The sequence below is a fragment of the Pagrus major genome, chromosome 7 (genome assembly GCF_040436345.1).
Source record: "Pagrus major chromosome 7, Pma_NU_1.0".
Taxonomy (NCBI): domain Eukaryota; kingdom Metazoa; phylum Chordata; class Actinopteri; order Spariformes; family Sparidae; genus Pagrus; species Pagrus major.
Genome location: NC_133221.1, coordinates 19,662,276 through 19,686,189, shown reverse-complemented (window position 1 = coordinate 19,686,189; position 23,914 = coordinate 19,662,276). Strand labels below are relative to the sequence as shown.

General features: G+C 40.6%; 1 protein-coding gene across 2 annotated transcripts in view; it reads right to left on the bottom strand.

Moving 5' to 3' along the window:
* Window positions 1–23,836, bottom strand: part of kif1b (kinesin family member 1B) — a 60,761-nt gene extending 36,925 nt beyond the window's left edge. For both annotated transcript variants that reach the window (XM_073469499.1, XM_073469500.1), the window contains exons 1-12: window positions 23,587–23,836; window positions 22,227–22,381; window positions 5,297–5,373; window positions 5,002–5,181; window positions 3,867–3,935; window positions 3,322–3,500; window positions 2,526–2,637; window positions 1,868–1,945; window positions 1,702–1,767; window positions 1,077–1,152; window positions 590–668; window positions 352–494 (exon numbers count right to left, since the gene is read on the bottom strand). In XM_073469499.1, coding sequence (XP_073325600.1) covers window positions 352–494; window positions 590–668; window positions 1,077–1,152; window positions 1,702–1,767; window positions 1,868–1,945; window positions 2,526–2,637; window positions 3,322–3,500; window positions 3,867–3,935; window positions 5,002–5,181; window positions 5,297–5,373; window positions 22,227–22,332 — 1,165 coding nt within the window. In that variant the 5' untranslated portion in view covers window positions 22,333–22,381; window positions 23,587–23,836. The remainder of the gene's footprint in view (window positions 1–351; window positions 495–589; window positions 669–1,076; window positions 1,153–1,701; window positions 1,768–1,867; window positions 1,946–2,525; window positions 2,638–3,321; window positions 3,501–3,866; window positions 3,936–5,001; window positions 5,182–5,296; window positions 5,374–22,226; window positions 22,382–23,586) is intronic.
* Window positions 23,837–23,914: the final 78 nt, after the last annotated feature.

Sequence of the window (23,914 nt, the reverse complement as noted above, 5' to 3'; positions counted from 1 at the left end):
AGCCACATGGGACCATATCAATTTTTATAAATGATTGTATGGTATAATTAATTTTACTATAAATGTAGTGTTTTGTAGTTTATATGATATACAGTACAAAATACACATACATTTCACTCTGTAAGGAGGCAAAATACTTCAGTATCTTGGTAAAAAAAAAAGGTTTCTAAAAGCTGTTTAAGCCTTTATAGGCACAGGTACAAGTACTGCGATGAAGACAAACGTGAATGGTTGAAAGCAATGAGACAGTGAAGGAGACAGAGGGTGTTGCCAGCTTGTGGTAGACCCTGAGAGAGAAGGGAGATGCTGCATGGCTACAGATTAGGCCTGCTGTGAGAGCATAAAACTCACTGTCCAGGATGTCTCCCAGGCCCTGGGCACGGAGCAGCTCCTTCAGTCGAGCCACTTCATCCTTCAGGTCACGCACCAGCTTGTTGTTGGGATCCTCATTGATGACAGCATTGCATTTGATGTTCTTAGCTCGGTCGGCGTAGCTAAAAATCATAATGTAGAAGTTGAGGATCAAATCCAAACAATTGGCAGGAATTATTTTGTGTTTTATTATCTGAGCCTTGGATGGAGAGCTTACCGGAGTGTGCTGAGAGTTTCATCATAGTTGATATCTGCAGGACTGAGAGCAGCTACCATGGCTGTTCTTGAGTTTCCACCTGATAACAGGAGATCAGTATAGAAGTAAATTATCTGGCAATGTGGATAAAAAGGGCATCTTTGTGACACACTGAATGTAGGCCTAAACAAGATAGACTGAAATTAGATTGCTGGACTACTGAAAACCAATTCCGCTAATGTGAGACTTCTATCTCATTATACTGCTATGTACACCCTCTCCTCCATACATGCACCAAGGAGATGGGTGTGCTTGTCTAGCTGTCCAGGTTGAAATACAGTCTGCTGACAGTGTTCTTCTTAAATTGGCAGAGAGTAATATACAGTAGCTCCAGTCATTTCTTCACCCTCACTTTGTATTACAAGTTACATACGGTTCAATTTAACGCATAAATTCCACCTTATTCCACCGATAAATGATGTTTATCAGGTATTATCAATGTTCATACCAAGGTTCTCCCTCAGCAGCCATGTCAGAACAGAGTCTCTGTACGGGATGAAGTCAGTCTTCTTCTTCTTCTTGCTCTGCAGTAAACAAACATTCATTTAGCTGACAGAAAACACTGAAAACCGATGTAGGTTTTTCTAGAGATTAGGGATGGCAGTTAATAGTGAACAGTATTATGATGCACCATGACAAACACCTTATATTTAATAGACACGAGGTCAGGTCAAATGATTAGAGGCCTGATTTGATTAACTTTTGCTCTGGTGACTGTGGATTTTACTGGTGCCTAAAAACACCAACATGTAGGTGATAAAAATGGTGGTGACAGAAAACTTCAACATTGCCATGGCAAAAGCCTGTCAAATCTGCCTCATGGAAGGGAATCGGAGGTTAGGTTAACTGTCTGAGGGTTTACCTTGCTGGTACAGTTATCCTGTGTAAGCAGGCATTACAAGGACAAGAGAAGAGAAAACAGAAGGGCAGACATTACAGCATGCCAGGCTACAAACATTAATTCCTTGAGAAGACAGGGTCAAGTTGTAGAAGGTAAGAGAAAAGGCTGAAAAGGAGCAGAAGAAGAGACGAGGAAAAGTAATAAAAACAGACTTTTTTTAAATGAAACTCACCACTTCAGCCAAGGCAGAGATAACTTTTCCTAATGTGGTGAGAGATTTGTTGATGTTTGCTCCCTCCTGCGACCAGACATGAAAAATTATTATTAAGGAGCCATCAAGATAATAATAGTCAACAGTTTGGTAATGCTGGGCGTGTGTGTGATGAAGGGAGTCTTACCTTTAGCCTGGTACCTTTAGCTCCAGTGGAATCTGCACGTTCACTCCCTGCCAAGTCTACCAGGCTAATTTTACTGACCTGAAGAGGGAGTGAATGCATTTTAGATGCATCAAGCTTATGAATAATTTACATTTGACGGATACGAGTCTGAGAAAAGATCAGAATATCACTGAAAGACCAACAGTACTGACTAACGAATACAAAGTTTATAATGTTTTCGATAAACATTCAAACAGTTAAACTAAACAGTCAAATATGTGTAAGTGTAAACCATTCTAAAAATTTGGAAATTACTGTCAAGTGAGATGCAGCTAGGCAGTACAATCTGATAGAGTGGCTAAATACAATGGGCATTGTGTTTACAATAACACAGCAGCCTTTGTGTCTACACAGTCAGAGGAAACGCTGAAAGTCAAATCTAAAATGGCTCTCTTTCTTTTGCTTTCTCCGATCGCCACCAGCTAAGAGGACCTTAGGAGACATCTTGACCAAAATGAAAAGGAGCAAACTCAATAAGTAGTAAGTAAAAACCAGTATGAAGAAATGTACTCCTCATCACTAACAACATGAGAGCAGAGTCAGTTATAAGTAATAATAAGTGTGAAAGCTAATTTAATTTAGGAATCAAAAGTGTGCTGTCTGTCTTGTTTCCTCTGACCTTTTCCGTGGAGAGGTCTGTTTCGCTGTCATGTTTCCTTTGTGTGAAGACGATGGTGAAAACAGCGTGGGACCTGCTGCTGGTCTCATTCATGTTGGTGGCAGCTACAGTTCTGTAGGGTAGCACATATGGGCATAGTCAGAAAATAAAAAAACAATATGGACATAACAAATCCTTCTCAGCACATTCCTTTCAAATTATTCTGTCTTATTAATGCTGAATTCATGGTCATGGCTATTACTGCAGCTATCATCACTGGGTTTTACGCTTATTACAGTGAATTGACTCTCAGGGATTACTTTGTGCGGCGGAGGTGGATAATACTGTGAGGACACCAAACACAAATACACAAGACGCACAGTCACAGGGGAGATACGGGCTGTTCACGGCATGTTCCAGAAATAAGCCCTCTGAGTCAGCACGGGAAGATTAAGGCAGGGTTCACTCCTCCCCACAGGAGCTCTCGTGACACACACACGGTAAAACTAACACACACATCACTTGAACTAACTTCTAAACACTCACTCTACCTGCAATTTCAGAAAGGTTCCAGGTTAAGCTGTACTTGCTGTTTTATTTAAAAGTTTCTGGTGTCCTTAGTATAACCAGCTGTTCCTTAATCAAGCTATGAAAATCTTTTGCCGATTCCAAATTATTGTTATCTTGCCAGCAATTTTCTGCCTAAATTATCTCATTCTACTGAGGATGCGAGCTATCACATCATCGCTGCTATCAATATCACTATCACTCCCCCGTTCTTCCCATGATCTCAGCATGAACCCAGGGCTTGGCTCACCTAGCTTTGTTGCCTGCGTCCATTAGGTCAGCGATGTCTGTGTAGGAGGTGACAGCTAGCTTGGACAGGTCCTCCACATAGGGACCCATTAGCGGGTGTTCTCGCACTCGTAGGTTTCCTTTGTTCTTAGGGTTGAGCAGATCTCGCACCCGCTCACAGTAAATCTCCATGTAACTGACCTAGAAACATTGTAAAAGTAAGAATATAAGTTCAGGTGCCCCAGTGCAACAGCATAAAGCAAAATGAACCTGAATGTAAAATTTTATAACAGAGGTCTAAACAATGTATAATTTATTATTCTCAGACTTTTATTTGTTTTCCAATTTGAGCAAAAGTGTACAATTTAACTAAATTATCTGAACTAATGTGTTGAGGAAACCCATCATCTTTGAAGGTTCAGCCAATATGTGATTGATGTCTGACTATTACCAGGTATACTGTTAAAAGGTGGCCAGGAATGGTTCATTGAGGACGAGCCAACAGCAACAGTCAGAGGCAGAGGCTGTGAATAGGGATTACAGCTGCCAAAGCGGTGTGAGACTCACCTCTACTGAGTAGGAGAGCTCCTCTTTGTTGCTGCCTTCATTGATTTTCTCAAATAGATCTTCACAGAGCTGAGAAGCAGAGAAATAAGAGGTTTAGTGCAAATTAACAGCATGTGGAGAAGTGAAAGGAAGAATGAAGTGGAAGACAAACGGTAAATAAAATACTAACACAGCGTATCTGCATATATATACAATCATTTAGCAAAAAAACCCACAGAGCATCAGAAGATGAGACATTGTGAGAAATATCTGACAAGATATTTTAGACGAGGCATTGCACTCTAGTTTCCATTTGCGCAGAATCTTAGCTATGATGGAGGAGGCTCCAGGGTAGCAGGGTCAATGATATTGCAAACGAGTAGGTGTAGTGATAATATTTCCAGTAGTAAAGTATATATTCTTTATGCTTTAAGGAATCCCCTTCGTCCTGGTGTTTTTATCAAAATAACAAACATAAAATACAAATTACTATTGTACAGTATGAATAAAATATATAGTTTGGTGTCATAAGCATAGAAGTTAAACCAAAGACCATTACATTAGATGAGATGATCAAGGGAAATGTTGTGGATAAAGTGAAGATCAACTAATAAACCCTGGGGGACACCTTGATGATGGAACCAGATGTAACTCTACTAACTAATGCCATTATAGTGTCTTTCAGACATTAGAGAAGGGTTATAAAAAAGTAATTTTTACAGAAAATCAATGGTTTTTAGTCATATTTCAGGGGAATAAATGTAATTGTTGCATAGTCGTGGTGGTCTAACTCATGTAACATGTCAATACAGCATCCTGGGTTTTAATCGCACCATTTGTTTTTGTGTTCGTAAACCAGGTGGTGGCTACAAGGTTGGACTCAGTTCAATATTTCACATAATCAGCCACCAAAGATACATGGGGATAAAGTTTTGAAGGGACCAAGTTATCTCATTACTAGAAATGTCGGTACAGTAAAAGTGCAGTTTTAAGTGTTGGATTAGAATTAGACAACTTTGTTGTACAATAGAAAGTGACCAAGACCGTGATTCAGGGGTTCAGTTATCTAAATAAACAGGTTGCATTAGACAGTGAGAAATGTTTGTCTTAATGTCTGCTATGTAATATAGTAAAATCAGAAAGATGTAAAACAAACCATGGGAATGATTCCTTCTTGCCCCTCCTCCTGCTTGCCCATCATGGTATAGGATTTGCCAGCACCTGTCTGGCCATAAGCAAAGATGCACACGTTGTAGCCCTCAAAAGCATGGGCCAGCATTTCCTTTCCAATATCATTGTACACAAGGTTCTGTGATGCAAAGCTGGGGTCGTCCGGCTGTGGGAAAGACAGAGAAATTACTTAAAATGCATAGTATTTTAATATACCCAATAAATGTAAAATGTCCCTTGTTATTGTCATTACAATACACTATGGAAAATGTTTAACTCACCGAAGTGTGTGACCAGTAGGAGTAATCAAAACTGAAGGTCTTTGCTGGTTCCTTTGGGGCTTTGGGGTTGGCTATAACTGTGGAAGAAATACAAAATTAGTAATGTTGTTGAAAACATCTGGTTTGCTTTATCTAACTCATGGGCTAGTTGCTTAAACATCATTAACATCTCGCCAAACTCCCATCCCTCATTTAAAGAGATTATTCATGCATTTCTTCTGGTATTTTTATCCTGGTTGGCAGATAGTGGGTCTCCAAAGATCCTGTTCCTCAATCAGAGCACTTACAGTGGTATATTTGGAACTGAAAGTCACATGAGCCAGTGAGTGATTATGGGCCATTGGCTTTTTTGAGAACTGGAACTGTTGTGTCAAGTTTTTTCCAAACACACCATCTTTCATCAGTGTCTTAATACATGGTATTCATTGATAACAACTCAACAAAGATAAAGATTACAGAATTTAAATAATAAAGGTATGTAACCTACTCTAACTTTACCTCCTTCACATGTTGCATCTGCAAAAGGCATGATGACACAATATTTCCACACTACCCAGGCATTCCCTGTGGCCACAGAGACATTTCTTAATGAACAAGATTCTGCAGCCATGCCTGGCATGTCATCCCTCTCAACCATGTTTACTCTGACCTCTGGGACTAGTATTCAAGCTTTCCACACTGTGCACTGGTTATGTGACGGAGAGGGAGGAGTGGACCAAGAATTTACTGTAGGATATTTGTAGATATCTGGACTCCAGTTGTTGTTGTAAACCCCCCTCTTCAACAAACTGCATTTGTATTGACTAAAGCTTTGTGTCAGAGAGTTCGCTCGACCTAGACAGACAAATGCATACCCTTCACCATTAGGACTGAGGAGGGAAGTGGATAGTAAAAAAAAAAAAAAAGAGGGTTTGTGAGACTATAAGTAACGGCTGTGCTCAAGGGCCTAGCAACATTCCAAACACAGCAACAATAGAAACCAAAGGCAGGACGAATGGAAAAACTGTACATCTGAGTAAGCACAATATAACCTGGGTGTTTAAGGATTTTCACTCTTTCCAAGCAAATTTCCAGCGTGAACCACAAAGCAGCAATTAGCCTTGTTTAATGCAAATTCTGTGCTTTGCTAATGGGCAAATTAAAGCTGAGCCTGGCTCCTTGACACGAGGGTGCTTGAGAGGCTTTTGCATCAAGATGTCCCAGGCAGAGTGCCTCATGTGTTCAGGGGATTGCAGCACACTTATCAATAATGCAGGAGATGTGGAGAGACAGGGATTGCATATCGCCCTCCACAGGTCACATGCTGACAGAAAAAGCACAGCGTGTCCTCAGAAACCAGAACACTAACTGCTTCATGCTAAATATGTGATGATTGTAGCAGCTGCCATTGCACTGAAACTCAGGTTGCTACAATCTAGAACAGGTGAAAACAATGCATCTGTTTATACCCCCTACATCTTCAAGCAGGTTAAGGTGCACAGGCGGAGTAGCAGCTTCCATATTGGGAACTGGAAGAGGATACAGCAAGACAGGTGGCTATATAAAACCAAATTTCACCTTTGACCTGCCTCCAAAGAGAAACTGGAGCCAGGACATGAAGAAACGAAGGGGGATTTACGTTACCAGTGCCCCTATTACCCTTTCCTGGAACAATCTACAGTGGCTATTAATGAAGCAGCAGCTAATTCAGAGTCATTCAGTGTCAGCCAAATACAGTGTCAATGAGGCAACTCAGAAGTTAGAAAGATGATGAGACAGTGCCACATGTGGGGCGTTCAGACAGCAAGATTCCCATAACGAGCCAGTGGACTGACGGTGACAAACTAACCTTTACTGGGAATCACAGCTGTGTTCTACCAAGAAATATTGGGAGCTTTCTTATCTCCAAGTCTGTCCCCGGTTTGTCCATGGCCTAAATCAGAGGCAAGGGTGGATGCGCTGGTGTAAAAATGTATTTTAGGACAGCAGCTAGTGGGAGACTGCTCAAATCCTAAAGGTGAATCATGCTCACGATGTGGCATTAACATCTCATACGATTGCCCACTCCATTGCTCTCAGAACAGATAGCTGCATCGCCCATGTGGTCCTGTCAGTGCGTCATAAGGCTCTCACGCTCTCAAGAGTCTACAAAGAGTATTCAAAGCAAGGATGAGGAGGGAAGGGATGGGGCCGGCAGTGGTTACATGTGTGTGCAGTCTAAGTTCTTATTACTTGTACATTGTGGTAAAAGAGTGGCATCTTTTCTCGCAAGGTATATCCAACTATTGCATCAAAGTGATACAATGTGATAATGCAAAATCGTCTATTGTTTCATATTGTGCTTTATCATTTATCTTATTGTCTCACAAAAGGCACTCTTTATGGCAATACTTTTTGTCATTTGGACGATGCTTCATGTTCTTCCGTACAGAACGAATTCAGGCAGGCAATCTGCATGAAGGAAACACAAATAAACATGTTGGGGGCGAACGTGACAAAGAAGAGGGAAATTCTAACCAATAGTACTCTGACCAGCCAGGACATGGATGGTTTGGGTATAAAAGGTCTGACAAAAGGCAGATATACTTAATATTTTATTGCTGAATAGAATATTCGCAAAGGTCCTAAATAAAACAGAGAGAACTAATTTAATACAGTAAGTACCTTTAATTTGTTGAGAGAATAAGATGCCTTTCCATATCGTAATTTTATATAAACTACTAATTCATTGAATTTACAGACATTTTAAATTGTATGGTGATATCTATTGTTAACTGGATATGAACTGACCTATATCAGGATGTCAGATTTCAGTGATATCACACAGCCCTACATCTTTTGCAACTAAAGGCAGAACGAAGGTGAATTTTATCCTCGCCATCTGAGATTAAGTACATCAGACAGAAGTGCCCCATATCCCCTAGCATGACTCACCTACTTTGCCTCAGCTGAATATCTGTCACTCAGCTGTCTTTTTACACTTGCACCTGCACATCACGCTTACCAACAGAATCAAGCAAGCAGGGCAAGCACGGATGTATAGATAGAATTAGTCACATGCTAACATGTCATTGAGGAATTCCTCTGCTTTCCATTTATAGTAAATATTCCCACCAGAGTCACATCCTGAACTTAAAATGGCAGACGCACTCTGCTGCCTGATAAACGTCATCACTCTGTCTTTCTCAACCATGGCAACAGGTATAGGACCAGATTGTGGTTGCCATAACAACCTTAACTTGGCACAGAAGGGGAGGATGCGGCACATCGAGTTCTGTTTTCTCTCGCTCAAGCTTTCCCTTTCACTGCTCTGCAGAAATTACATAGAATCACTTTGAATGCAGTTTTATGGTCAATTGTGAAAATTTATCAAATAGTGATTTCAGGATTGTAATCCTTAAAAAGACCCCAAGACATTCAGAAGGCATGGTGAGAAAAGCTTTAGGATTTGTAACTAAGACATTAAGCTACTTATCAGGTCAGACTCTATAAGCAATACTAGAAACAACTTTTACTGAACAAAAAAACCTGTTAAATAACTTGTAAATGGAACATTTCAGAAATATAGCAATGAAGCACAAAAGACAAACATGAGATCATTTAAATGAACCCTTTGAGCACTGAGACACTACTCTTGGTGGCACAGATGGTACAGTATTGATTGGCAACACTAAGCTAAATAGCATTACATTATCTGTAAAAGAGCAACAGAGGAGGACTGTTTTATCATTACTGTGCCATCAAACAATACTCAACTTTCATTACATAATCAGATAGCCTCCCACACAGATCTGAAAGCTATTAGGAGCGTTGATTCCCTCAAGATAGAGAAATTTAGTCAGTGCTCTGTGTGCAGTGCACCAACACAAGCTACTGGGTGGCCTTTGTTGGCAGTTCAAATGTTTATTTGTCCAAAATGCTACTGCTTTGCATTTTCAGTTCCTGTTACGCAGAACATACAACTGATAGGATTCTGGTACTCCACAGGAGGGCTCAATTTCAAGGCAGGGTGGGTACCAGTTAACTAACCACATCCTGCTATCTAAGCACATCACTCAGCTGGTTGTAGCCGGCAGACATTTTGTGCTCCAGTGTTCAACATGGGGCCCATAATCCGGCCAGGAAAGCACAGACACCCCTCAGTAATTAGGTTGTTAGGAGGTCTCTGAGCACCAGATGGGGACTAAAAGCTAGCCCCATTCACCTGAGACGAGCAGGGTCTAAAATGGCTGAATGAATCTGACTCTCTTTTCCAGGAACTCTCTAAGGACATGGCTGTTAGTTTGAGCAGATCGATGTCTGTCTGAGATCATAGGAAGGGGATAAGGTTGTTAGATAAATGTATACGTAAAATATAAAAGGAAAACAAATGCATGAGCTGCTGAGGGAATTCGGGCATTCAGAGAAATAATATCTTTGCAGAATTGTAATTACCACGTGGGCTTCTTTCAGCAAGACTGAGGAATTTTAATAGCATCCCCAGGGTCTGTGTGCATATAGGCAGCAGTGTGATGTAACCGTTCACTTCTGAGGAATTTTATCTCACCATTTTACCACACAACATTTAATTCACTCACAGGATTACAGACTGCCATTATCCACAAAATCAGCAGCATGAAACATATCATGTGCCCGTAACTCATTACATATGCAGTGTTAGGACATTATCTAAATAGAGTAGAATTCACTATCACTTTTTCACAATTTGTGTTGATTACGTATGAGTTAACAAGGAAATGCAGAACAATTTAAACAAAGTTTTCTGCTTAGACTGTTGTAGGCAAGGGGTTGTCAAACAATAGACATCTGACCCTCCCCAACATCTTCTCTGTAGAGTTATCTGTGGGCTACAACTTGATTGTTAATTTTTTATTGGCCTATATTTGTATACATTTTGGCAGACTGGCACCATTCAAACAATACCGAATAAGCTATCAGAAGCACTCATTTGCAAAGTACTCATGGATGCACAGACAGATATGAATGGCTCACTTTCATGTTGAAGAAAACGTAAAGACGTCAGTATTCTCAGATAAGTTCTGCAACATAGGGACGGTCCTTTTTTTGATTATCTTTAAGCGTGTTTATTGGATGTTTAGGAATTTGTGATGGACACTGGATATGATAATCATTGGAAAATCTTAATAGATGTGTATTATGTCTGCATCTTAAGATTTGACTTATGAGTGTGACCCTTCTTAATAAATTCTACGGTGATGAAAGATCTAAGACCAATGTGTATCCATCAAACAGTTCCAAAATAATGTGTATGATCACTCTCTTCAGAGAAGCGAGAAAAGGCCGCTCTGAGTGGGGTTCACCTAGTTCAGCTACCCTGAAATGGAAAAACACAACCAGGGCCACAATTATTGATTGCTCTCAATATCATTTTCATCTGATTGATAAAACCTCCAACAGGTCACCAAGGCAAGCGGCACATTTTACCATGTGGTTCCTGTTGCATGGAAAAGTAGCACAGATACTGATCACAGCTGCTCGTGGGAGGTTACACTGCAGTGATTCCATATGTGTGGTGTCGAATGAGAAATATTTAGTGTACATGTACACTGTATATGCAGGTCTTAAATGTTGGCTAACCGTCTAACCTTTTGTGTACTCTGTATCTATCACCATTTCAAGAGAAAATCAATACCATCACAGCTCTAATGCTGTGTATCGCCATACAACATTATAAACGCACACCTGTGTCACAGTTTATGCACGAGTGGTGAAGCAAAGCAGCTGCTGACATGAGCCGATGGTTTGAGCAGTGCCACAGAATCGCTAATATGGTTGCTCAGTCTTAAATAGGGTGCATAACGACAGCATGGAGCACAGTGTGAGGTAGCCACAGAAACGCTCTGTGTGTTGTATCCAGTGCCTTTGGAAGAGAGTGTGTGATGGCTCGGTTGCCAGGGCTGCGGCACAGGTGACAGAGTTGTCACTGGATGCAGCTCAAAGCTGAGGGCTAAAAGTAGTGTCTGAGCACTGCTGTGCACATTTGACAAACAGCTGAGCTTGTCGCAGCCACAACATAGGACATACAAACATATCCAAAACAGAAACTATACTAACATGTGGTATCTTGATTACCCCTTTGGATGCAGAGCACTTTCACGTCTGGTCAGGGAGATGCCTCAAGGCCTTTAATTAAAAAATATCCACAGGGCAACTTGATACTCGTCTGTTGAGCACTCCTGCCAAAAAAACCCTGGAACTTTCCGGGCAGGCAGATGAGTTTGTCTAGCCAGGAGACGTGACCCTTCACACCAGAATCACAGTCACTGACTCAGACAAACAAACAGCAACAAACTTTCTATTAACGATTGTCAATTTATTAGACGAGTCACTACATCAGAGTAATTAGTTTAACTGTAAAGGAAGGCACTACGCTCCTGAGGACGAATCCTGTGTTTCTACTCAGAAGGCTGATCACGTCATTTTTCTCTTCCTACTGGGACAGAGGAGAGGGAAAAAAAGCACAGGAAGACACCAGAACAATGCACTGAATGCAGGGTATTGCAATTGACAACAGAGCCTGCAAAACACATTAGGTAATCTGTTATGACAAGGCTTTATGTGCCCAGTCCCCTCTATCACAATGACCCTTTTCACACTGCCTCAACCCCCCTGTCCTTTATAGAAAAACTGATCGCCACATTTAGAAAAGAGAAACTTTCAATGTTTTCATTGGGAGGTGACTAATGTCAGCTAAATGTAAACTGCACATAAAAAGCAAAGCAGCATTGAAAAATATGTTCATTTTATTATTATTGAAAAAAGAAACACCTTAAAAAATATTCAAGATTATTTCAGTTACTGTGTTGACATGCGCCCAAGAAACCAGGCTATTTGAAGAAATCTGGTTCAGCCAGATAATCAGAGTATGGGTTTACATGCAGCTGGTCAGAAATCAGATTTAGTCCCTAGTAACTATCATACTTCTGAAATTTTTCTTTCCATCTTATTCCAGAACATTTGGAGTGACAGTGCAGTAATGAGACTAAGTCTTAAGCATGCCGTTTATTCTTTTTCTCAGGATATCTCTCAAACTTTTACCCAAATTAAGAAAAGTGTTTTTCTTATCAACTTGAAATTTAAGAAATCAGAAAGGATCAGGACGCTGAAATTAACTTACGTAAACACAGAAAATTCTAAGTTTTATTCAGAATTTTTCCGTTAAGTATTAGTTAGTATTTTTTGTGAAGTCCATACCAAAAAGCAAAAAAAAAAAAACCCTATTACACTAAATTGGCTTTAGGTGGGGTTACCAGGCGAGCTAGAAAGCAGTAGGAAAGGGCGCAGTCGTGGCCTATGTGCCAGCTGTTCTAGCTCTGACTTCTGTCTATTTATACAGCAGCAGATGGCAGCTAGTGCTCCGCATGCCGACAGACTGTCAGTGACAGGAAGGAATGGACAGATTTCAGCCGCCCAACCTCTCCGCCGAACTCATAGCCAAACCATACATTGCTCCCAGCCCACAGACACCGATAGCTAGCTGGGGCAGTGAGTGCCTTTTGATATTAGCAGCTCACGCAGACTCACTGAGTCCAGGATAACAGAGACTAAAGAGAGGCTTCTAGAAGCCACCAGACAGAGAAAACATGCTAAGCCAGCAGGACTCCATTCAGAAGCTAAACAAACACAGAACTACAACAAAGAGAGAGGGATATCAGGCAGCCTCACAGGTGATGACATGGGGGGTTAAACCCGCAAGGCACACAGAACTGGCACGAAAAGCAAAGCTGAAAAATGTCCAAATTACATGCCAAGTGTATCTAATTAAAATCTAGATACATCTGCCACCCTGTCTAATGAACAAATTTGTCGTCTGCACCTAAATGTTACCATTAACAAAATGAAAACGGATCCCAAGTCAGGGTTTTCAGCTGTTTTCAAAGCTCAAAGAGGCAATGCTTCTCATGGACTAGGTCCAAGGAGGATGTGCTCCTCCTTGCAGGTGCTGCCTCAAAAAGGTCAGAGGTCTTTCCAAACACATCCTCTGTCATGGAACACTATAGGAATACACCCACAGCTTCTAATGAGTCTGGTATGTTCCAGTTTAAAAATAGCACTTAATTTATTGACAATGCAAACTTGCATGTGTCAACCTTTTCACAATGAACTTTGGGGAAAGTGGGTCTGCGTGTCCTACAAGAAACACAAACTGAAAAGTATTCAAGATAAAGCATTCCTCCCACAGGTTTTTATCTTGGATATGTGTAAACATATGGTTTTAGAATGTAAACCTACTTTTTCTTCTCAGCTCAACTTTGGTGATCAACTTTTTTGGTAATAATAATAAATTGATGCCATAAAATATCAGTATGAACAGTAATTAATCTTTTCTGTCACAAGGGAGATGCTGATTTCAACTCCGATAATCTCAGGCTAAAAAATGTGTGCCTTGTCCCAGAATGCTTTCCAAATATTAGCCCTTGGAGGCTAAACTGTAAATTCATAGAGAAGTGAAAGCCATGATGAGAAATAAAGTATAAAACTTTAACCTGTTCATTCAAAACAGCTGAGAATGTGTTTCAAATCTTAAAATCGTGATTAAAGGGCATCTCACATTTGTCTCAAAACAACATACAGTTCATCATATGACCCAGGCAGAACGGTTGAATGGGGGACAACAGTGTGGACCAGGCTGTGCAGACAAGGGAAATACAGAGCCCCTTACATTCGCTGCTCACAACAGGCACCCATTTTACAGAGCAGTGACCTGGATTTCTCAACTAGCCTCCACTCAGAGACCGAAGTCTCGCTTTAAATGCTTTCTGCCTTTATGTAAGCATCATGACATCATGAACTCAAGTCTGGCACATGGATCTGTGAGAATCTCACATCTTTTTGTTCAAGGTCCGTCGTTAAATGATGATAACAAAAGAGGCTGCATAACTTGTATGTCATGTTTTGTGAAGAAGCCAGAAAACATTAAGAATAAGCACTGACTGATGCCTCAAGCTAATGTCAGATGACTAACACCTATTATCCAGCGATTTCTCTGGAGGACAGAAATGACGTGTAGAACTGTGTGTATCTTTTTTGTGCACGTATTTGTGTCTGCGTGTAAACCATTGAACTCAATTAGGTGCAAGTATTCAAAGAGTAGCTATGAGAGCAGAGGAACAACCAGCTCGAGGGTCAGCTCTCCCGTCTTATTAATTAAGGCTTCAAAAATAATATATTGCCAATCCCTCCCGACTTCCTACTCATGAATAATACAAAATGAGCATCATGCCCACCACCAAGCTACCGTGCCTGGACTGCAAAGCTCTCCAGTTTGCCTCTGAATTCAGCCCTCAGACTGTGGGAGGAAACCAGACAATACAGTCTGGAAAGAGCTGTGTCGGTCAGGGCACAAAAACTAAAAAAACACATTCACTCTCTTCTTAAATGTGGGAAAGTCCAGCCATTTCACCCAACTTAGGCAATGGACCAAAGAGTAGGTAAGAGAGGAGCGAGCCAGGAGGAGTGCCATAACTTTCAAACAAACACACCATTATCTGTGTTTTAGCCCCTGTTTGCATCACCAAGTCAGGGATGAATGGTGATGGATGTGGGCTGCTGTTAAGCACAATCTCATTTGCAAAGCCAAATGAGTAGGGCCTCCGTTAGCAAGTCAGATTTAACTGAGTGGCTGCATTGGACCCTTCACTGAAAAGGAAATAAGGCAAAATATAGCAAACAAATTTGTACCTGGTCCATCTTTCAACAAGAGCGTTTCATTTTGTGGCCTGACTACATCCTTTATTTCCTCACTTACTATCCTGTACACATAGACCAAAAAAGAAGAACAGTCACACACATATTCCTAATTCTTTATGCCTAAAAATCAGCTGGTGACCCCAATGTTATACAGGCAATCTTACTAACCCTTGAACTGATTGGGTGTTGTTGTAAAACTGGGACACATTTCAGGATTAGGCTGGACTGCATTCACCAGACTAATTCATCATTGTGTTGTGAGGACGGCCTTTTATCTCTTGTAATATTACTAACTTTAATGGATTTGTGTGGTCTGGACGCCAGAAGTCGATCGAAGCAGAGCCCTCTATGAACAACTCCCTATCAGCATCAATATTTTGTTGTTTTTCAGAAGGGGCCCATTCAGCAAAAAATATCAGCAGAAACAGCATTGTAAATATACAAAATCATCTCATGCTGTTGGTGGATGTTTTCATAAAAAATAAACAGTAAAGGCCAGATATTTTTTGCAATGTAGGCACAAACTGCAGTATAATAACACAATGAATGATGCAAATATAAAAGCTTTGCCTTTTCTTTTGTTTTAGCTAAACTGCATGAATACAATTTTCTGCCTTCACCAATATGACTGAAATCCCATCATTCCAAGCTGGGCGACTGTATGTGATGCTGCCTCACGCTGTCCTACACGTGAATAGTGCTTGTGCACGACTTTCACTGTCTCTGCTGCTGCTGCTGCTGTGGCTGCGTTTACATCTCCCCTCCCCCTCCCGAGTCAGCTCCGATCCCATCCTCTCCTCCAATTTCCCACATTTTCTGCAAAAGGCTCCCACAGTTCCCTCTCAGCCTGATCACAGGCCAGAATGAAGAGGGTGCTAAAACACACTGAGGTGAACAAAACTTAGCAAAGCTGATGAATGGATGAAAAAAAAAATTAAAAATTACTGATATAATGGTGAGATTGCTGAAATACGACTGCACATTCATCCTTTACAAAGAAACCCATTGGGGCACAGATCTGACAAAAGGTCAGTTTATCCTATGCAAGCATGTGATGTGACAAACCAAACTTCATGAGATCATGAGATATATATACTGCCTTTCATCATTGTATTGTATATACACAATCATTTTTTTTTTAAAGAAGTCTTGAACTGATTCACACGCCCAATGACATTAACAGTGTAAAGAGGCCAACAAATTCATCAGTTACACACCCCGTGGGTGACATCAACACGGTGTCAACTATTACATTTCTTTCATGTCTGATGTTTCCAGATTTTTAGATATCTGCAAAAAATGTACTTATATCGACTTTAAGGCCCTGATTTTATATAATTAAAACATGTTACAAACAGCATGCTAATGCAGAATTGTTCCTGCAGTTTACCAAGTTAAAGATACGGGTTATTGCTTAAGTAAATCAACATAGTACTAAAGCAAAGAAATGTCAAGACTCTGAGTTGTGGAGTGAAAACCACAAATGGTCAACTACAAAGCTGAAACTGCATTTTAGTGGAAGAAGGCATTTATCACTTTCCCCCTCTGACCTCTGCCACATCAAGTACATTCCAGCATTAAGCCCATCCCTTAATATGCAATGGCATGTTGTGGTTTCTTATTCATTTCAAAACAATTATTAATGAAAAAGGTTTGAGTACCAATGGAAAATGCCAACGTGGCTCTGTGCCACATTTGAGTTTGCAATGTAAATAGTAATGCCCTTGAATTCAAAGCTTAATAAACCCAATTCTGAAGGACTGACTGCATTAACTGAATTTCAGCAAAACGAGCTGTAAATCTTAATCGCATGTCTGATTTTCAGAGATTTTAATAATGGAGAAACTCTACCACAGGATCTGATCATCAAAGAAAACCTGACATTAAGACATAAATAGCTCAGCATTTCAGCCCGACACACAACTTGACTAAAACTGTCTACATGAACACCTGTCTAGTAACCAGTAGGGGTGGGAAAACTGGAAAAAAATATACAATTAGGGTAGCAACTAATGATTATTTTTATTATTGTTTATACCTTCTAATTTTCTCAATGACTTGTTTCTCAAAGTCGAAGGTGATGATAAAGATATTCAGTTTGATATGATATTAAACAGAGAAAAGCAGGACATCTCAACATTTGAGAAGCTGAAAACAGCATTTTCTACCATTTTTGCAAGAAAAATTGCTTTACTATTTATTTATCAAAATATTTTGCGATTACTTTTCTGTTGATTGACTAATCAATTCCTCGAGTAATTGTGGCAGCTCTGATCACGATCTATTGAATCTCAATCAGGATCCACAATCTAAATTTCAATTAGAGATTTTCCTTTGCAATCTTTCTTCTCTCAATTTGAAATGCACAATATTGTATTAATTTATGTTATGTTTCTTTCCTTTTTTTAGTTAAGTTATTCAACCAATCAGCATCGCCATCTAGTTGGTTTTATCACTCTACAGGCATGTTCACACAGCATGGATCTATTAGTGAATGAGGTCATGTGAAGTTTGGAAACAGAAGACAGAGAACATTAAATACTACAATCTCCACTGTTCACCTAAAGAGTAGATTGTGGATGCCTTCAAGATCAATCGTGATTTAAAATCATCAGCTGGCTGACCCCTACATTTTATTTCAGTTACTGCCAATACTCAACATCACACAACTTGCACAACTGAAAAGAAAACCTTCAGGGCAAAAATACAAGGCCAGTCATGTGCCAGAGTGAAGTACAGCACATGATGTTATGAAAAGAGAGAGAGAAGTGAAAAGCTTTTATTCATTCATTCAAGATGTTTTGCAGCTAAAGTACACAGTTGCCTTGACTACACAGCATACATAAAAGACAGCCACAGATAATATGACAGTAATAAGATGCAATTCTTCACACTCTGACTCATAATATTATTGTCTCTTCCTGGTTGTTATTATGAAAAAGTTCCACAGAACTTTTGCATGCTCTCAGTATCAATGACGTTAAAGAAGTTGCACATTTGCAACACAATGCAAGTCACTTTCTGTTATACAGCTGTTACAGGTATTGCAACTGGCTGGGCTGCATGATAAAGTCCCATGACACAGCATGAGCAGACACAGACATCTGCCCGTCCTCCCCTCCTCGTTAGGAGCTCAGTCTGGAATGTGAGAGTCCACTCTGGAACTAGCGCATGCGAGCAAATGTGTGTGGCTCCAAAACAATTTCAGCATGAGGCGACGAGGAATGTAACACCCTGAGTGGGTTTGTGAACACCTACAAGGGTCATGGGGATTACGGCAGCAGGGCGTGGCGACCTGAGGCAAGCCTGCGGATTACAGGTCCTAATCAGGTCAATCGGCCGCGTCTGCATATGGTTCAGCAGGATGACCATCCCTCAACCAAACACATGCTCCCCATCTTACCCTCTTAAATGACCAGCATTCATTCATACGAGATGGCTTCATTGCCATTTCCTCTCATGTGTAACTGACACTAGAGCTGAGCCGATTCCTCCCTGTAGGGTTTCTGTAAGGTCACCGTCCACTTAGCTCGTACTGAGAGGACACTCAGCAAAATTGTATCTGAACAATGAAGGTTTAATTGACATGGTGACCTTCTGTTTATTCTATCATTTTGTCAATTAATTTACCCTAAGGCAACATCCATCCATGGCTTGACAACATGGATAAAAGGGCTGCAATTAACAATTATTCTTATTGTTGATTTATCTGTCGATTACTTTCTTAATTAATCGATCAGTTTTTTGGTCTCTATAATGTCAGAAAATGGTGAAAAAATGTTGATCAATGCACAAGACTACGTCCTCAAATGTCTTGTTTGGTCCACAACCCAAATATATTCAGTTTACTGCCAGAGAGGATTAAAGAAACCAGAAAATATTTAACATATTTGACATTTATCAAGCAAGCAACAAGTATTTTGACTGCATCTCCTTAAAAAAATACTCAAACGGATTAATCGATATCAAAGTAGTTGGCAATTAACATAATAGTTGACAACCAATCCAACGTAATTCCACTGTACACTGATATCTTTTCATGAAGCAATGTGAGAACCATTCCCAATGCTGGACATCTCCCATAATGGCAAAGATTTATTATCATGTGGGGAAATTATCTATCTGAACGCAGGTTTGTTCCACTAAAGTTGATATCAATCTAACATCACTGTGTGAGATGTATCGACCATCTTTGGCCAAACATACACAAGTGGCTGCTCACTGGCTGAGAAGGAACACAACACATGGGTTACATAACAAGACGGAGAACACATCAGGGTCCTAATGAAGGCAGGCTTTTGGTGTCCTGCAGTTATTCAACATTTGGAGCACCAACACTAACTAATGTAACAGCCCATGGCGTTACCCCTTTATAATTACATTAGCTCTGGTATGTTTAAGAGCTTCGACTGAAAGAGGCCTTCACTTGTTTCCAGCCTGCCTGCAGAGGCATTGGACACATTTCCTGCACAGTGGATAATCAATTTGCTGCCCCTCTGCCTGCAGTCTATCCTTGACAACCCTCCGTGCATGGTGAGAGTGGATGAGAGAGACGGAGGGAGAGGGAGACTGCATATCCTGCCCTTGCCCCCAAGCTCTCTCTTTCTCTGTACTGTTGACACACACGCACAGACACATATGCCCTTGAGTGAGTCACAACAATAAGGGGAGTGTCACGGTCTCATCCACACATCTGCTGAACACCTACAGCTGACCAAGCAACTCCATAAAACATCCCACTTCTGTGAGGCAGCTCTCGGTCCCATTTAAGTGTTCATCCATCAGCAAAGACAACATAAAATGATAGAAATACACAGGTATCTCAAGATTCAACATTCATTTTTTTCCACAAATACATTTTTACTTGCCCCAATACAAATGTTTTTATTTGTTAGTGGAATAACAAATAACGTGAGAGTAAGGTTAGTTAATTGTGGTATTTTAACTTGTTTTAGATGGTAGATCCTAAGCTACTTCAATCAGTAGCCCAAGAAAGTGTTTTGATGTATATATTCTGTGTATGCAAGAGTATGGGCCAAGTGAGTTGCTAAATTTACAAGCCTGACTTCGTATTTCACTTGCCCCGGGCAATAAGGCTTGCTTGTTGTTGAGTCCTGCATTGTGTTATGCTAGCAGTACACCTGAACTTAGAAGTAGATTATGTTGCAGTAGTGGTTCTATGGTTTGATACTCAAAAGACAGATTTTTGTGGAGTACGACATAAGATAGTTTGATGGGGAGAAAATCAATAAGGTTCAGTTTTTGTTTTAATTTTTAATAGAATTAATAAATGACATGCATCTGCTAATGAATACCAATCATATCACTGTGTGAAAGAAAACCCAAACTAGTCCAAATACAAGAAACATGCTTCACACAATCATTGAGAAATGTTATAAAATCTAAATAAGGACTAATTTTACCATTACATGATTTAATCAATCATACAAATCATAAGTGTGGCCATCCATTAAAAAAATGTGAAAATGATCATCTCTAAGCTTCCCACACAAACCACTGTTAAACTGTTCAGACTGAAAATATAAGTTGGCTGACTTTGGTAGACAGTGATAGACAGAAAGTGCGAGGTCAGACTTTCACTCTGCATGAGAAATAAGCTCAACTGCATAGTATGAACCTGTGCGTAGCTGAGCCACTAGGTACTGTTTAACTGCTCTGCATCCAAATAAGACAGCATTCTCAGCATACCATCTGCAATGAAGTCCTGATGAAGGGAGAGTATGGCTGCCTGCCAGCCTCCCTTTCTGCTCTGCAATCTGCCCATGTGATAGGAGGTAGAGTAGGCAGCACTGCAGCCTCCTCCTCTCCCTCGCTCACACACTCACTCACTTACCCCCCAAAACACTGCATATTCCACTGCAGTTCTGCTACAAACCACGAGTCACCCTCCAGCACCTCAGAGTGACATTGGCATAATGAAAACCCAAGGATATGGAGTAAAAGAACTGGGGATTTGACACAAAGCTTCTCTTTGGTAGAGTCTGAGAGATAAAGTGCAAGTGAGCCATAACTAGTAGGGGCACTTGATCTTATGGAAGATTCATAAAGGCTTAGTCTAATGAGCAGGATAAAACTGACAGACAAAACTCTAGGCAAATAAGAGAGCCTGCTGGAAGAACAGGTTTATGCTGTCACATGCTGTCTTGTTACCGGGCCATTAAATGTTTCCATATTAAAGTCAGGGGGGATATTGTGTTAGTCTGCCAGCTGAAATGGGCAATATAGCACACATCTAAGACTAAAGGGGCAGCTAGCAGTTCACAGTACCCGATGACTCAGAGTCACAAGTAAGCAGGTTGAATCACAAGACTATCAAACACATTCAGGTCTTCTCCTTTTGTCTGTCCTTTCATATAGAATCTAAAATTACACTAGTGAAGCATGGCATTATCACAGATTAAAAACAAGTTTAGTATGTTCATTTAAAGCTATGTAACGGTTCATTCAATGTGCAAAACAACACTTTTTATAAGTACACATACTCATACTAGTAGAGTGACTTTTATCTCAAATTCAAAGTAATTTTGCAGCCAATTATTCACACATAATGCACATGTGTAAAAACAAAAAATGACTAAAATATGAAGCTGCTAAGCCTGCTAACATCCATCATCTGCTGACACTGCAACATATGAGACAAGTTTATTTTTAATGTCAGTCCTTTGCAACTTGAACAAGAAGTTAACAGCAAAATAAAGAGCTTCCATGTCTTGTAAATGATTCACTTCTTGCAATAACACTATCATGTGAAGTTCTTTACACACTGTTTGTGTACACTAAGAGATAACATAATCATACACTACAAAGTAACACACACATCCATTCCAAAACACTGAGCGTGTGATAAGGCCTTGATGAATTGGGGGCATTAGCAGGCCAGGCTGTGTCGCGACCCCTGGGTCTCCCAGTATGATCCAACTCAGCGTTTCTCACACAGAGACTCCTAAGGCATGCAGGCCCCTTCAGAGGAGGAGGAGGAATTTCATTCTGTAAGCCTTTTATTCTCTTTCAGGCTGTTTGTCCCCAACCGTCAACTATTCAGTTTGCTCATTCTACTGTTCTCGGCTAAGACCCCTGAAGGAAGACCAAGCGGATGAATGTGTGGGATACCAAAATTCCCTTAGGACATAGACCAGCATAAATTCATGTGCATGTGTTTTTCAAGACACGGTGTTTGGTTTTGTGCGTGTCCTTGCGTGCATGCCAGTGCGCTACTTACTTGTAGTGTTGCCTTGCATCTGAATGATACATTTTGAATCCTTGCTCATCTCCCTCGAGTTGAAGGGCCGAACTCGAACAGCGACTTTTACAGACGCCCCAGACATGATTGCTGTTTAGGACTCTGTCCCAGTTAAGATTCCTTGTATATCCCTCCTAAAGGAAACACAGAAAAAGAGATGTTTGTGTGTGCTTTTGTAAAAAAAATATTTGGTGTTAAATAAATGAAGCAAGACTGAGTTTGTCTTCCTTATAAAATGCCAGAGTGCAATAATGCAGTACCCTGGTCACAAAATGTCAATCAAACACAATGAAAGTGCACCCCCTCCCAATATCAAGTCATAGCAGCCTACAACAAATATGGCCGACCCAAACCAACGAAGCGGTTTGTATTATGTAAACAGCAGCCAGTCAGATATCAAACACTCAAATGAAGGATGCAAGGTGATGCATTTCATATATTTCTACAGCATATGCGAAATGCTTTTGATGAATACAATATCTGAAAATTGCATGCAGTAATTGCCCTGCATAAACAACATTATATATTTTTTTAAATCAGAAACACAACTTTTCAATGTGTACAATCTATTAAAGCTATATATCCCGCAGCCGGTGACTACATGCCAAGTATCTCATGTTTTTCCATGTCCTTGCAGTCAGCCATACTTGCTAAAGCATACGCCCATGAAATTCTATCTACCCCTATTTGGTGAGGGCTACAGTGGGGCTGCGAGCTGGGCCTGTGTGCCTCATCAACACAGACAGACAGCTTAAAAATTCATTTTTTTAAATCAAATTCGCCGATGTTAGGAAGTAGGCTAATCCTTGGCGGCTGTGTGTTTAGGAGCAATGCAGGGAGGAGTTGCACGCTTATTTTAGCAGCACAGACTGAACGCATTGTTCCTGGTTCACCCTGCATGGCAAGGTTTAATGGATTTAACAATAAATCCTGATGTGTGCATTGTTTTCAACACTAGCTAGCTAACTGTTATATTTTTAATGTTAGCGGGCGTTAAGACATTAAGTGCTGTGTCTTCAAGTCCACGGCACGAAACGGAACTAACCAACCTCCGGTGTCTCTGACGGATATAACAACCCGACCACAGACAGAAACTGTGGTCGAAAGACAAGTAACAGTATATGTTTTATAAATTAAACAGGAATGTAAAGCTGTTATCGCGACCAGAGCTGTGTAACGGTGCAAAGGCACCGTGTGAGGCTACTGACGTTAGCTAATACAGATAACTCGTCATCACCAGCCGCCAACAACTGCCTGGAATAAGTCAGTAATATCAAGCCTGTGCACGACAAACATTTCACATAAAAATAAAGACATTATTTCAACGTTTTATACTCACGTTTGTAGACTCTCACCAGGACAACACCATAGGACAGCGGCGAGAACTAACGTTAGCTAGCGGGCGTCAAGGTGTGTTGTTTTTTTTTTTTTATCTGAATCCGCGAGCACGAAAACTGTTATTAAGTCCACTTTGGTGAAAAACACCCATTATAGCGGTATCCTCCGCCGCATGGACCTGTGGCTGCAACCGGTGCCTCCCAGACGACTTTATTTTCCAGTAGAGACACAGACGGACGTCTATCGGCACACAAGCGAGAAGAAGAATTGATAGATTGCCTTGATTTACCGAAGAGATTACGTCAACTCCCTCTCGACCGCGCTGACTG